This window comes from Cavia porcellus, unplaced genomic scaffold (genome assembly GCF_034190915.1).
Source record: "Cavia porcellus strain 051 isolate PalLab524CR breed Dunkin Hartley unplaced genomic scaffold, mCavPor4.1 scaffold_5, whole genome shotgun sequence".
In the NCBI taxonomy this organism is placed as follows: Eukaryota; Metazoa; Chordata; class Mammalia; order Rodentia; family Caviidae; genus Cavia; species Cavia porcellus.
In genome coordinates this window covers 85654339-85670094 of record NW_026947488.1, presented here as the reverse complement: position 1 = coordinate 85670094, position 15756 = coordinate 85654339, and the positions used below count along the sequence as shown (strand labels likewise).

The following is a 15756-nucleotide window of genomic DNA, read 5'->3' as shown; positions in this document are numbered from 1 at the left end:
TAACACCTTTACCGACACAAGTTATACGAATGTTTTCTCTGTAAGATTGCTGAGACGGTGGATTTCCGACATGCTGTGCATATTAGTGAGATTGTTCACGTGAATACCACTCTCACATTTCTCTAATTTCCCTCCTCTTTTCTATTGTGATTGCTTTTGCTGTCTTCCTATCCTTCCTTAGCTTGTTTTCTAGCATTTTTGGAAACATTTTAATAGTAGTAATCATAGTGATTGTATAAAGCACTGACTGAAATCACGTCCACAAACATGAGCATCTGGGCTCAGGTTGATGCTTACACACGCCTAAGTTTGCTTTTCTGGCATTGTCTTTCTTTACAACCACACAAGCAGCCTGTAACTCAAGAGTTTGATTGTAAGTTAAACCTATAGTTCTAGTCGTGATCCAAGTTCTAATGTGAGGCTGGTTTTAACTTGAGGGGGAGGGGTCCACTATAATTTATTGAAATATTTATTTTAAAATATTTTTAATTGCAGTTTATAATGAAATTACGCAATTTCCCAAATTTGTCTTTACTAATCTTACTCATTTTATTGTCAGTTTCATCAACAGTAATAACAGGTCTTTCCAGGACTTCACAAAAAGTTTGTATTTGCTTGGTGTCTCAGAATACATTTTTCCCAGTTTGTTGTATATTACAATTAGAAGTCTTTTCCTTTGTTTTTGTTTTTTCTTGCAGGGGGATTTTGGCACTCAGAAAGAAGCTGCTTGGGCCATAAGTAATTTAACAATTAGTGGAAGGAAAGATCAAGTAAGTTGAGCTTTTACTTCTCAAAACTGATAAAGAGTATCAGTACAGATAATCATGTTTAGATTTAAGTTAAATCATGATTTTGAAAAAGACCAAGATAACTTTGTGGTTTTTTTTTTTTTTTTTTAAACCTGGAAATAGAATCCAGGGGTTCACACATGCATGTGCTCTACCTCAGTGCTGCATTGCTAACCTCTGTGCTGTGAGGTTTTTTTTTTTTAGATAGACCTATCACTGTTTCTTTAGTCATGTTTTATAGAAGATAGGTGTCCTTTCTCTACCATGTTTCAGTGCTAGAGATTAAACATAAGACCTCAGATATACCAGACAAGTACCTTACTACTGTGCATACCACCAAACCCTGAGAAGAATTATCTGATCCATAGTAAGATCACAAAGCTTATAGTCAGGATTGCATTTTTATCATTGTTTCACTTGGTACTCAGAAAAAACAGAATTCTAAGGTTAATATTACAGAAGAAAACTGTCTCACAGATTCTAACATGAACTACAACCAAAACATTGCCAGGAACAGTGACATGCCTGTAATCCCAACACTGCAAAACTGAGGAAGAAAGATCATAAATTCAAGTTCTGCCTGGGCAACTAGCAAAAGAGTCTGTCTCAAAAAATAAAACAGGGTTGGGGTGTAGCTCAGTGATAAAGTACCTTTTGATTCAACCCCACCGCTAGTACCATCATCAGTCGATCAGTTAGTAATAGCAACAAAAGAAATGAGAAATTAAATTCACCCAGACAGCTGGGGATAGGAGCTAGAGGGAATACTTAGGGTATACAATTTTTAAAGCGGCATTCCCTTTCAGGTCCATACAAGTTGCAAAGTTTAAATATTGTGCTAAGTGGCAGACCTTAGACCTTTTCACAGGTAGTTAAAAAGTAGATTTGGAGCTTAGTGTCAGTCATTTGAAAACTATCACAAAGCTGTGGCCTTTAAAAAAGCACTATGGACTAATTGTAAGCAGTGACTTAATTTGAATATGAATACACACCAGAACAGAAGTGAATGCATGGAAATAAAATATCTAAATGATTGGTAAATACTACAGTATGAAATCAGCAGAATGGTGAATTGAGAGATGGGCAAACATATTAGCGTAATAAAAGGTATAGCAAAGACTCAGTAGTTGCTGTCACACTGAATCATCAGTTTTTAAAAAGTAGCCTTCTGCTTCTTAACTAATTTTATCGTTCGTTAACACATAAGGGGAAAGGATCTTTGCAGGAAGTTTTGTCACAGCATAGAAATGTTGAAGGTGAGTGATTACTTCATTTCCCCCCCTAAATTCGAGAAAAATAAATTTGCTACATTAAAATAAAAAGGGAAGTTACATTAATAAGGTCTGCTAATGTGAGAGAAATGAGATCATGTTTCCGTACACAAAATTTTGAAGTCAAAATTAATCTACTAAAATATTATAGTACACAAAGATGACCTACATATCATTATTTTATGGTATTTTATTCTTTAGGTGGCCTACCTTATTCAGCAAAATGTTATCCCACCTTTTTGCAACTTGTTGACTGTAAAAGATGCACAAGTTGTGCAAGTTGTACTTGATGGACTAAGTAATATATTAAAAATGGCTGAAGATGAGGCAGAAACCATAGCCAATCTTATAGAAGAATGTGGAGGTAAGTTTACTAGCTATTATGCCACATTTTAATACTCTTTTTTTTTTATCAACTACATTTATTTTCTGACAACTACAGCACTTTAGTAGTTTTCTATTTTTGATAGTTAATAGAATAAGTAATACATGTTATGTTTGCAGTTTTGCTCAGCCCTTGCATGTGCTTAGGATTGCTGCCATATATTAAACAGCTACTGTGCTAAAGCACTGGGAGACAGTGGTAAACAAAACAGTCCTTTCCCTCGAGGTATATAGTTTAGTCTTGAAGATAAATACAAACTGATTTAATGTGCTGATTACCCTAATAGAAATACACAACAAAATGAGATACCTGTTCCATCCTGGAAGAACCAGAAAATGACATCTGAGCTGAATTTTGACAGATGGATAAGAATTGTTAAAATAAAAAGGGATGAAAGGTGTTCCAGACAGAAAACACCATAAGCAAAGTCTCAAGTGAGATAAGGCATTTCAGCAGATTATAAGTAGTTCCATGTTGCTGAATCATGAAATATGTAATAGAAAACTGCTAAGAGATGAAGCTGGAGAAACAGCAAATAACCAGACTCTTGTGAAGTCTTACAAGCCTTATAACACAGCAGGTACTTAATTGTGTGGGTCAGTAGGAACTCAGTCTGTGTACCAGAGCCAACTTGGATATATGTTAATGTATAGGCAGAATATGGAAGTCCCACTTGTAATTATTTAAGGGAATGTAAATGATATCCACCAAGATAAGTATAAAGGTAAAGATATTTCCAACAAAATTTGCAAAGAGAATAAAGGAAAAGGTAACCAAAAGAGTAGAGCTTAAATCAAGGGATAGTCAAGAGACTTGAAAATTAATGTAATAAGAAATAGATATTCTTAAAGTTACTAACATGAGAAAAGGAGCAAGAAAAAATGATGCAGCACTGTCCAGTTAGGAGCAAAAGATGGGGAGATCGCATTAGGGAATTAGAGTATAAACTAACAAAATAAACAATAGTCATAGTTACTATTACTGGATTTTTCTTACTATGTAAACATTTACTAAAATATTTTTATATATTAATATAAAAATACAGGTCTGAGCACTGTCTGTCTCACTAGAAGTAAGACCTGGGACTACATATATTATAAACCTTTCAGTGGATTCTGCCATAAGTGTGATAAGTCACGGGAGGATTTTATTTAGGGTGTTGATATGTTTAGATCCACAGATAACCTGGGGAATTGGGTCTTTGGGGACAAGAGGGAGACCAGTGGTTTCCCACTATCACCCAATATACAGTAGTGAGCCCACAATAAATGAAGGCAGAAATATAGAGACAAACAGAAAATGACAGGGCTGGAGGTTTAGCTCAGTGGCATAAGCACCTGCCTGGCAAGCGCTGAGTTATGAGTTCATTGCCAGGTACCAAAAAAAAAAAAAAAGATGACAGGATTCAAGAAGTGAATAGACTGAAGTTTTTGAGCTTTGATTGAAGAAGAAGGAAACAAGTTTTCTTAGATCTCAAGTTACTGTTGGTTGTCACCAAATAAGAATCATAGGACAAGCTGAGTATGGTAACATACACCTGTAATCCCAGCACTCTGGAGACAGGGAGGAGGATCACCATGAGTTCAAGGCCATCCTGGACAATAGTGAGACCCTGTCTCAAAAAAGCACACAGACACAAAAGTAACAGGACAGTTTAAATGAAGATGGCAGATAACAAATTATGTTTTTGCATAGTTCTGGTTTTAGAAACCTGTCGATGTCGCTCCCGGCCGGCAGGAAGGACACACGACAAAGTCTGGCAGTGGACAACCTTTTCTTTTATTTTTCTTCTCCGTACAGCCTGCCCTGGGATCGCTCCCAGCCGAAGCCTCCTTTGGTCCGCTCCCCGCGGCTCCTTCTGGGCTTCTACTTCCGGGCTTCTTCTTCCCCCCCAGGGGTGGCACCAGTATATATACGGATACAGTGTCCAATCATGTTAAAGTAAGCAAGGCAAGCTGATTGGCTAACATCATCAGTTGCCAGGCAGACTATATTGTTGAGCGGGTTGCTTACGCGGTAAGCAGGAAACTAACGTGCTCGATGGGAGGGGTAATCTACCTCAGGCTTTACTCTTTACTACAGGCCTCACGTCCTCCAAGTGAGGCGACCGGGCTCGGGGCTGCGGCTCCCAACATCTCCCCCTTTTTTATTTTTTTTTATAAATGTGCGCATCGTAGCCCTTCCTGGACTGGGTGCAGAGGCTTATGCCCTATGCGTAGGCCTACCGTAGGTCCTTGGCTTAGACCCTGGTCGGCCGTCCCATGGTCTGCCAAGGCCCTGAGGCCCTCGTCCTTTTTCTAGGGCCAGGCACAAACTGGACGGAACCTGGATGCACACAAGCTTGCACTCATTTCCTCTCCGTAAAGAAATCCCCTCGGAGAGAAATTTAGACCTGGGCAGCATCTAACAGTCCAGCGGCTTACGTGCAGGATGGGGTAGGGCCTGGCTTAGGTTGAGTCGCACCGGGGGAGTACGCTCTTACCCGTCATTGACTCTCCTACCCAGCTATGTCATAATTTTTTAGAGGAGGAGTGTGGGAAGCTCACCACCCCTAGACTCGGTCGTAGGCTAGGCGAGCGAGCCATGCATATGCCTGAGGATCTTCTTGTCCATTTCGGGCTACCGCTATTTCTATTCATCTTGTTGGTTGGTCTGTGATGGATCTCCGGTAGGGCAGGTCTGATCTTCAGTCGAGGGCTTTGTCGCCCGTGTCAGTCTCTCCGGTACCCACAGTGGTTCTCGTCCCGATTCCTGTGGGAAAACACAAACCGCGCCTCGGTTCCAGCTGACCACTGGATCCGGGCCCATCCATTGTCCTGTCAGGACATCTTTCCACTTCACCCACCCTTTATGGTTGGGGGAAGGGTTGCAGTGCTCCACGGCTGGGGAGCAATTATCATTATTTAAATTTAAAAAATTGTGTGTGAATAGTGCCATGGATAATCGTGCCTTTGGGGCCAGGCCTTGGCCTACTCCCCCTTTTTGTTTTTGTAAAATTTCTTTGAGGCTTCTATGAGCCCTCTCAATGATTCCTTGACCTTGGGGATTGTATGGGATACCATGTTTTAATTGAACCTCCATCATTTTGCAGAACTCATTGAAGGCTTTGCCTATATAGGCTGGTCCGTTATCAGTTTTTAATATTTTTGGTTTGCCCCATGCGGCCCAAGCCGCCAGGCAATGATTGATCACATTAGACACTTTTTCACCTGTTTCTGCTGTTGCGAATATGACGTGAGAACAGGTGTCTGTGGAAACATGAACATATTTAAGAGTCCCAAACTCCTGTATATGTGTGATGTCCATCTGCCAAACATCACCAGGGATCAAACCTCGAGGGTTTACTCCCATCGGTATGGCAGGTTTGTATGTGGCACAGGAGTCACATAGTCGCACGATATCTCGTGCATCTGCTCTGGAAACATGGAAATGGTTTGCTAGTGTCCTGGCATTGACATGAAACTTATCATGGAAGGCACGGGCTCGCTCGATTGGTGTTAGTAAGGTAAAAATCCATAACGGGCGAGTGGCAGTATCAGCAGCCGCATTCCCCTGTGCCATAGGCCCTGGCAGGGATGTATGTGCTCTTATGTGGGTGGTGAAGACCTTATGGTGTCTGTTCTGAAGCAATGTCTGGATAGACAGGAACAGCCCAGCCACTGTGGAAGTGGATCTAATTAAACCGGCAGTCTCAAGCACTTGCATAGCATTGACCACATACCTAGAATTGGAGACAATGTTAATGGCTTCTGAGAACCGTTCAAGAATCATTTTAACGATCTGCAGTTCCACCACCTGAGGCTGATCAGGTTCAAATTGTATGGTAACCGGGGGCTTGCCTAGGATCACATAGGCGCCTATCCCCGTCTTGGAGCCATCTGTGTATATTGTAGTTGCTGGGACTAATGGCTCAGAGGCAGTAACCTTTGGAAAAATTATAGGGTGCTGAGTGACAAATGACAAGATAGGGTCTTTAGGGTATTGATTGTTTATATCCCCATGGAAAACACATCTCAGAATGGCCCATGTATCTATGCAGGCAGCCAGGGTCTTGATCTGGCTGGCGGTATAGGGTACTCGGATGGCTTGTGGTCCTGAGCCAAAATGTTGGACAGCTCTATCGTGCGCTTCAAGGGCCAATGAAGCGACTGCCTCCGGGTAATGCTCTATGACTTTTGCAGGTGAGACCTTAGGGTGTATCCACAGTAATGGTCCTTTTTGCCAAATCACCGCTGTGGGCTGTAGACTAGTCTGTAGCAAACAGACATCAAAGGGTCGCCCTGGTTCAATTCTGTGTAAGGTAGCCCCACCTAAGGCTTTTTCCACTCTCTGTAAGGCAGCTCTTGCCTCAGGAGTGAGCCTCCTGTGGGAGGCTATATCTGGGTCTCCCTTTAGAAGGTCGAACAGGGGTTTGAGATCTGAATTTGGTATATGTAAATATGGCCTAATCCAATTAATGTCTCCCAATAGTTTTTGCATGTCATTTAGGGTCCTAACGCCATCCGTCCTAATGGTGACCTTCTGTGGAGAGACTAGCATAGGGGAGATTTTTGCGCCTAAGTAGGTCACCATTTCTCCTCCCTGAATCTTGTCGGGGGCAACATGCAGATTAGCTTGTCTCAGGGCCTCGACCAACTGGCCGAGCATATTATTTAGCATGTCTGGGTCCCTGCCGCTGAGCAAAAGGTCGTCCATGTAATGCACACATCTTATCTTGGGAAAGGATTTCCGTAGGGGGGCCAGTAGGGAATCAAGGTAAATCTGACACATAGTGGGACTGTTGGCCATACCTTGGGGCAGCGTTATCCACTCGTATCTGAGATCAGGGCTTTCTTGGTTAATGGTGGGTAAAGTAAAGGCGAACCTATGAGTGTCCTCTGGATGCAGGGGGATTGAGAAGAAACAGTCTCTAAGATCTATAACATAAACTGGCCAGGACTGAGGGATGGCTGAGAGAGCTGGCAGCCCCCTCTGGACCGCCCCCAGGGACTGCATCTGCGCGTTGACCGCCCTTAGATCATGGAGCAGCCTCCACTTGCCAGACTTTTTCTTAATTATAAAAATGGGGGTGTTCCATGGGGAGGTTGACGGCTTAATGTGTCCTAATCTAAGTTGTGTACTGACTATTTCTGACAAGGCTAATAGCTTCTCCTTAGGCAGGGGCCACTGAGGTACCCAAACCGGATCATTTGACCTCCAGGTGATTTTGATCGAAGTGGGTAGGAGAGCTTCTTCAGCGGCCCCTAAGAAAAACCCAGCCCTTGCCTACCTTTTTTGTTCTCTACTGGTATTGGGGATGTCCGACCCTGTAGGGCATTGCCCAAGCCTTTGCCGGGGGTATATCCCTGGTTCCTGAGTATATCCTTAGCCTGGGGGGAACAGTTTGACGTAAGCGTGACATCCATCTGAGTGAGGATGTCCCTTCCCCATAGAGACACTGGCAACTGCAACACAAATGGTTGGAAATGGCCCTGATGACCCTCCTCATCGCACCAGAACAGGGTTGAAGCACTAACCTGAGGAGCTGACACCATCCCCAGGCCCTGCAGCGTGTTATCTGCAGTGTTGGTGGGCCAGTTGGAGGGCCAATCCTTTCTAGAGATAATGGAACGGTCAGCTCCTGTGTCTAGGAGCCCTGTTATATTCTTGCCATTGACCTTAAGTGAGAGCATGGGCCTTTTATCAAGTATTATATGGAGTCCCTCGAAGACTTCCCCTGAGGAACCGAAACCTTGACTTTCTCTAATTTTCTGCTTTGAGGGGAATCTCTTGTGGAGACTGGGGAGCAGCAAGAGCTGCGCTATCTTGTCTCCTTTATTGATTACCATAGTACCCACAAGAGATTGAACCATAATTTTAATGTGTCCTGTGTAGTCTGAGTCTATGACCCCCGGGACTACTATGAGACCCCGAAGGGCCGTGGAGGATCTCCCGATCACCAGACCCACGGAATTTTCGGGTAACGGTCCCTTAAAGGTGGTTTCAAGCACTCGAACACCCATATCAGGCACTAATATAAGTCTGGAGGCGACACTGAGGTCCACACCTGCTGACCCAGGGGTGGCCCTTGTTGAAGGCTGCCATCCTGAGCTGTCCTGTCTCTGGGGCGGGGGCCCGCCTGTGAAGGGGGCCCCCTCTGGCCGTTTTTTGGCCCTCTAGCATCTCGTCCACAAATACGGTTGCCCTGAGCATCAAAGACCGACCTACACTCCTCAGCTTTGTGTGATCCCCTCTTGCATCGCCCACAAACATATGGTTCTTCATTCCTAGGGCGAGGCCTAGCATCTGCATTGTTTGGGCAATGACGTTTAATGTGTCCTGGCTCCCCGCAGGCAAAACACCCTTTAGCCTTACATTCCCCTTCTAACCCACGAGGTCCCCTCTGCTGTACAGCCGCGGCCAGGAGAGCAGCCACTCCCGAGTTGGAGAGCGGCCCCCCTATCTCTCTGCATATCCTAATCCAGGCGTTGAGGTCCTTGTTCTTATGAGGAGCTATCGCTGCCTTGCACTCCTTTGTACATTGCTCAAAAATCAGCTGCCTTACCAGCGGTCGAGCCACTCCCGGATCAGAAAATATCTTATCGGCAGCATCTTGCATTCGGGCCACAAAGTCAACAAATGGCTCTGTGGTACCCTGAATTATTTTTGAAAGACACAAGGAGGCTGTTCCGGCACCACTTACCTGCTTCCAGGCGCGGAGCCCTATGGCATTGATTTGTTCATAGACAGCGCCGGGGAACTGAGTCTGATCATCAGCGTGCCGACCTTCTCCCATAAGCATTTCCTTGTTCCACCCCCGGTTTCCCCGACTGGCGTTTCTCTCAGCCTGCTCTGCAGAGAACTCTGCGTACCAGGCTCGCCAATCCAGGTAACTACCCGAGGGCAGACACGCCTTTGCCAGCTGAATCCAGTCCGCGGGGGTGAGGGGCCCAGAAGACAGGTTCTCCAGCATGGCAATGGTGTAAGGCGCAGTCGGCCCAAAGGTTGTAACTGCATTTTTAAGTTCTCTAATCTGCTTTATCTCAAAAGGCTCCCATGCATTACGTCCCTGGCCCATAGCTACTTGTACAGGAAATATCCCGTAGGGGCCACTATCTATCCCAGGTGGTGGATGTACCTCATGAGACAAACGTCCCCCCTGCCAAAGCTGCCTGTAAAAATACCGACCCGCCGGCGGCGGAGCATAAGACGGCGGCCATGATTGGGCGGAAAATGGGGGCCCGTGCATCACTTCCTGTTCTGGCGAAGGGGAAGGGAGCTCCCGGGCGGCCGCCTCGCGGCGAGGGATCGCCTCCGGGAACAGCCCCCAAGGTGGGGCGGAAGGCTTCGCCTCCCTCTCGCGCCGGGGAGCGCTCAGGAGCTCCCTACTCCTCCGCAGACCAAGTTGAGCGGAGCGCAATTCACGGCGCAACGCTGGGAAAGAACCCTGCGACTCCTTATCGAGCGACTTAGGCTCCTGACAGCTGGTCTCTTTGGCCTCCTTGCCATTCAACTTTCCCTCGTCCTCGGAGTCAGACGACTCCGAGGCTAGAGCCCCGTCCTTCTCCTTAGCATCTTTGTTCCCCTTGACGGGCCCCTCTCGGGAGCTCCCCGACTGGGCCTGCTCAAATACCCTGCGTACTTTTGTAAGCTCTTGAGAGCTTTCTCCACAACCACCCTCGCTCTTAGTGTTGCTACCTAGCATGTTTCCCATCTTTTAATATGTTACTCACCGCGTGAGGCCCAAGGAATCCGCCACTTACGCGTGAGCCTGAGGGGAGTCTAAAAGCCCTGTAGGTGCGCGCCACCCAGAGCCCAGGCTTATCCCCAACTCACCTGTCTCGCAGCTCTGTACTGGAGCGTTGTCCGCTGTCACGTCTCGGGGGTGATCAGTCCCCGTGCGGGCCACCAAATGTCGATGTCGCTCCCGGCCGTCAGGAAGGACACACGACAAAGTCTGGCAGTGGACAACCTTTTCTTTTATTTTTCTTCTCCGTACAGCCTGCCCTGGGATCGCTCCCAGCCGAAGCCTCCTTTGGTCCGCTCCCCGCGGCTCCTTCTGGGCTTCTACTTCCGGGCTTCTTCTTCCCCCCCAGGGGTGGCACCAGTATATATACGGATACAGTGTCCAATCATGTTAAAGTAAGCAAGGCAAGCTGATTGGCTAACATCATCAGTTGCCAGGCAGACTATATTGTTGAGCGGGTTGCTTACGCGGTAAGCAGGAAACTAACGTGCTCGATGGGAGGGGTAATCTACCTCAGGCTTTACTCTTTACTACAGGCCTCACGTCCGCCAAGTGAGGCGACCGGGCTCGGGGCTGCGGCTCCCAACAGAAACCTGTGTAATGTCCCTGTGGATTTAAATGGACATTTGGATTTTGTGCTTGTGAAGCTCTGAAAAAAACGAAGTTACAAGTCCTCAGCTTGTATGTCATAAATTTTTTAATAGAAGGACCACTATAAAAAGAATTTAGAGTAAGAAATGAGTACATTTCTTCCATTCCTCAGATACAAAAATCTCATGAAGGAACATTCTATTGTAGAGATCTTAAAATCATTTTTGTAAAATGGAACGAGATTCAGTTTGTATCAGCAAGAATGTTTCTGCCTGTGATTTACTGTGATCTTCAGTGTTTACAGGGAAAATTTCTTTTTCTCCTGAAATACTGTGGTTGATCTTGATCATTTTCTTAGTGCACATAACACATGTCTTAGGCATCATACCAGTATCTTCAATTTTTGTTTCATACTTGTGTACTGGCGAAATTTTGCAAATGCTAGAAATTAGGAAAGCTTTGTTTTTTTAACAAAATAATTTTATATATCTTTCTAAATATTGATTATATATGATTGTACTTGATATATACCCATTCTGTGGTATATGTTGTTAGATACTAAGATCATCTTTTTAAGACAAATATGCTATAATTTGTCAGTGTTCTTTTTTAAATGTTACTGTTGTTTCATTCCATAAAATTTCTTTGCAGGATTGGAGAAAATTGAACAACTTCAGAATCACGAAAATGAAGACATCTACAAATTGGCCTATGAGATCATTGATCAGTTCTTCTCTTCAGATGATGTATTTAATATTTTAGTAGTTTTCTTAGTTTTCTGTATGATTTTAAAGTCTGGATAAAATAGTACAGTGAGCTAGGTTATATACACAAATGTATTTTTTTCAATAGAATTAAAATGGGTATGTGTTGATCACTATCACTTGCTATAAGGACATTTTCCAAACCAATGTCAATTGCTTTGGAAACAAATATTTTGTGTGTTTCAAAATCCTTTGAGATGTTTTAGCTATAATAGCAAACATTAAGGAATATTTTTTAACTGATAAGCTTTATTTTTACTTGATTTCTTTATAGTTCTCATGGTTTTAAATTGATACTAGCGTAACATTTGTAAATGTTAAATGTTTTAAAATGTAAAATGTTTTAAAAAACTGATAATCCTTATGACAGTAGTTAATCCGTATTTGTATATATTGTCATTGTTATTTGGTGATCAAAATAGGTAATAGAAAAGATGAAAGTAATCATCAAAAAAAGATAAGGCAATATACAATATACAAAATATTTTTAGTGTTACTGTAAATTAGTTGAAATTAAAGAATTATTTTTAGTATGACCTCTTTGAAAAAATAAATTTAAAAGCAACTGCCTCTTCAAAAATTATATGTTGTAGGTTGGTAATTATGTGGATTCTGGAAAAAAATTAGACATAAACCATATAAATTAGTAAATATAATTTTGCTGTTTAAAGTCCTTATATAAATAATTTATTTCCCCTTGCTAGTAAAAGATTAACTAGAGGTTAGTGATATAGTTCAGTGACAGAGTATGTGCTTAGTTGTACAAGGCCCCAGATTTAATTCCCAGAGCAACAACAACAAAAGATTTGCCAAAGATTAATATTTACTTTCCTAGTTAGCAGAAAAATTACAGTGAGCATGTTCACTCTCTGACTGTGGGATATGGGATCATCTCTGCTTTATTACTGCTACTTCATTCTTTGGAATATTTCTGGGTAAAAGTCCTTTTTTTTTTTGAAACCGGGGATCAAACTCATGACTTTGTGCCTGCTAGGCAGGTGCTGTGCCATTGAGCTAAATCCCCAGCCTTCTTTGGAATATTTCTATCTTGCATAGTCTCTTAATTCTCTTCTTTAGTTGTCTCTTAAAAAGAAAAAAAAAGCAACTTTGCAAAATGTTTCAGCTTTTTAAAGGATTATGGTACTTTGTTGATAGTATCTAAAACTTTCTTAAAGGGTAATGGAAATGGTACTATAATGCTTTTTATGTATACATTAAAATTAACTATCATGTTCTTCTCTTTTCCCCTAGATTGATGAAGATCCTAGCCTTGTTCCAGAGGCAATTCAAGGTGGAACATTTGGTTTCAATTCATCTGCCAATGTACCAACGGAAGGGTTCCAGTTTTAGAAAGATATTGTGGAAGTTAGGTACAATGCAGCACTGAGATATATATATATATATACATATATATATACATATATATAAAAAGGTTTGATCCATCAAGCTTGGCTCATGGGATCTGCTGCTGCATTAAATCGGGAAAGAAAATGTGAAGATTTCATTTGGAATCACCGAAAATGCCCAAATGAGGTCAAGATGGCGAGTGGGTGCGAGTGAGAATGAGTGGCAAAATGTAATGAAAACTTACGTGGATGCTTATTTAGGTTGTTCAAAGTAAAAAGGGCTACAGGTCACAGATCTTCAGTGCCTGAGAAGGAACATTGACTTCCTCTGTATCAGTTGAGGGGAAAGTGAAGTACTGTCATCATCTTCAAGCCTTGTAAGCATAAAAGAGAATAGAATGCCCATATAGGTCAAGGAAAATGAGCCCAGGCCTTGCTATGAAGCGGTGTGTGAATGGACATTGTTGAATGAATGTCTGGCCCAGTGATAAAGAGCCAGGTTCATCTTTCAAATCTAGGGCTCTTCACTCGTGAAGCAGACTCCTAGTCCTGGAGTGACTGTGTACGAGAGTGTGGTGTGGTGCTGTATGTGAACGCATGCAAGCTTGATTCGCCTTCAGGGGGCTGATAACAAACCTAGTAAATCATCAAAGTGAGATCACAAGTGTTAATGTACACTGGACATGAAAACAAAGACCGGTTTAGCAGCAGACATTGGTTTACTCTGCAGCCTGTGTTTTCTGTTTTCCCTCTCCTCCCCCAAACCCTTTTTGTTTGTTTATTTGTTTTTGTTTTTATTTACTTTACCTAGTATGGCTTTTTAGTTGCTTCTAAAGTCAAAAAAACTTTTCAGGAAGGTTTCCCTGTGCATTTGCACCAGATGAATGTTTGATGCTATGAAAAGCTTTCCATATCATCAAAACTAATTTGTGTAGATTTTTGCATGAAAAAAATCATAAATTTCCCTCAAAATAGACTGTGTTGCAGTACACAAGTTGCCATAATAGTATAAAACGGTAAAATGTGCTTAAAAGGCCATCCTTTTCATTTTCAGAGATAACATAAAGATCTTTGCATGAGATAAATCTACAGCATAGTTCATTTTTAGATTTCGTTGAGTCCTGTAAAGAAGAAGAAGAAAAAGTTTCAGTTGTGATAGAATACCGTGCTGTGTTTAAATGTTACTTGTTTTCAAACTTTGTTTTCTATGAAAATGATATGGAAACTTCTAAAATGGAATTTGGTGCATATGTACTGCTGAATAAAGACCGATGAAGAGGTTTGAGTACATGTACAAATCAAGTAATGGTTTGAACACCTTTAATAATATGCCTAATCTGTTCAGTTGTTTTAGAATCTTTTTATCTTAGATGTAGGCAGCCATGAACAATCTATTTTGAGCCACTTTAGGGAGAAAACTTTGTATTTTTAAAACTTGCATAAAAATTATGCAAGTGTTTTTTATAAATTGGAATAATGCCTCAGTTTTGAGGTTATGCACACTAAATTAAATGTGACATAAATTAATTTGTAAAAATAAAAACTCTTTATAAGGTGGCTCATTGTAGGAATCCTGTGCCTTCCCCTTTGAGCACAAGTGTTGCATGAACAACAGTTTGCTATAAGAAACATACCAGATTAGCCACCATTAGCATCTATATCTACTTTGTGTTTAAAAATCAACTGGTAATTCTGAAACACTGTAGAATGGATAAAAATTATTTTGTGATCATAACTCTTTGTTGAACTAGAGTATTTTTGCAGCATTCCTTGTCATCAGAAACATGGTTAAAGTTTAAAATTAGAAGCAGCAGAAAACTAGCTTGTAAAATTTATCCAAGTAGAGTGCAGGCTAGGCTGTCTTGGGGAAATAAACATTAAAACTTAAAGCAATGTTTTACATGGGGTGTGTGTGTGATGTGTGGATTTTTTTAAATTATTGTTAGAGTATGACTCAATTTCTTCTATTAACTTATTTTTCTTAAACTTTTACCTAGAATCAACATAACACGGAATTTCATAAGATCTATAATTCCAGTATAAATATATAAGTGTTTCAGCCTACTGAATTGGTTTGGTTGACATCATCTCTATTTGCACATTCTCCCTGTTCAAACTAAGGTTTTGGCCTTCCTTCACTGTCCAGCCAAATATAAGAGAGGCAACTTGAGCCATATTTTAAATATTAATATAACTTCAACATATGGCTCCAAGTAATAGATTGTATACAAAACATGGTTTACAGAAGGCTTTAGTTACTGAGAGGTCCATATTTGCCTAATTCCTGTTTTTCTGTACAGTCTGGTTCAGAGTGAACCAGTAAGCTTGTAGTAGGCCAAATTATTTTGTAGAGTACTTATGTATAAAATAAGATTGATACTAACATCTCAAGTACAAGGGCTACCTGCTCTTATGGAGCATTGATTTGTAATACAATTCTAAGATAGGCTTTTCTATGTATATGAATTGTTTCAATATCATTCACCTCAGTTAACTGATTTAAGCAACTCTTAATTTTTTTTTTAATTCTTTAGTGATCTAGGAAATGGATTCATTAACACAGGCCATTTCATTTGTTGAGGGAAAAAATGGGATAATAAGCTAAATAATCTTGACTTTATTAAACTGCCTTTTTTGAGCCCTCATTGCTTCTCAAGTGCTACAAAATAAGAATATTAAAGGTGTGTGAGAAGTTGTAGGCTAAAATAAAACGTTAAAAATAAGATTTCTGATTTTCCAAAGCTTCAATAATAGTGTGGTGTGCTAGAGTTAGTACTTTGCATATTGCCCTGGACCTGAGCTAGAGCATTTCATGTAGGTGAAGCTATCAGGTAGTCTTTAAAAGTACATTTGGAAGAGATTGGGGACAGGGAATATCACTTAGT

The 15756-nt window shown here is 41.7% G+C and overlaps 1 protein-coding gene across 1 annotated transcript in view; it reads left to right on the top strand.

Annotated features, from left to right (window-relative positions):
* Positions 1-14776, top strand: part of Kpna4 (karyopherin subunit alpha 4) — a 64068-nt gene extending 49292 nt beyond the window's left edge. The window contains exons 14-17 of the mRNA XM_063249280.1: positions 699-770; positions 2261-2423; positions 11413-11507; positions 12777-14776. Of these exons, the coding sequence (XP_063105350.1) occupies positions 699-770; positions 2261-2423; positions 11413-11507; positions 12777-12875 (429 nt within the window). The 3' untranslated portion in view covers positions 12876-14776. The remainder of the gene's footprint in view (positions 1-698; positions 771-2260; positions 2424-11412; positions 11508-12776) is intronic.
* Positions 14777-15756: the final 980 nt, after the last annotated feature.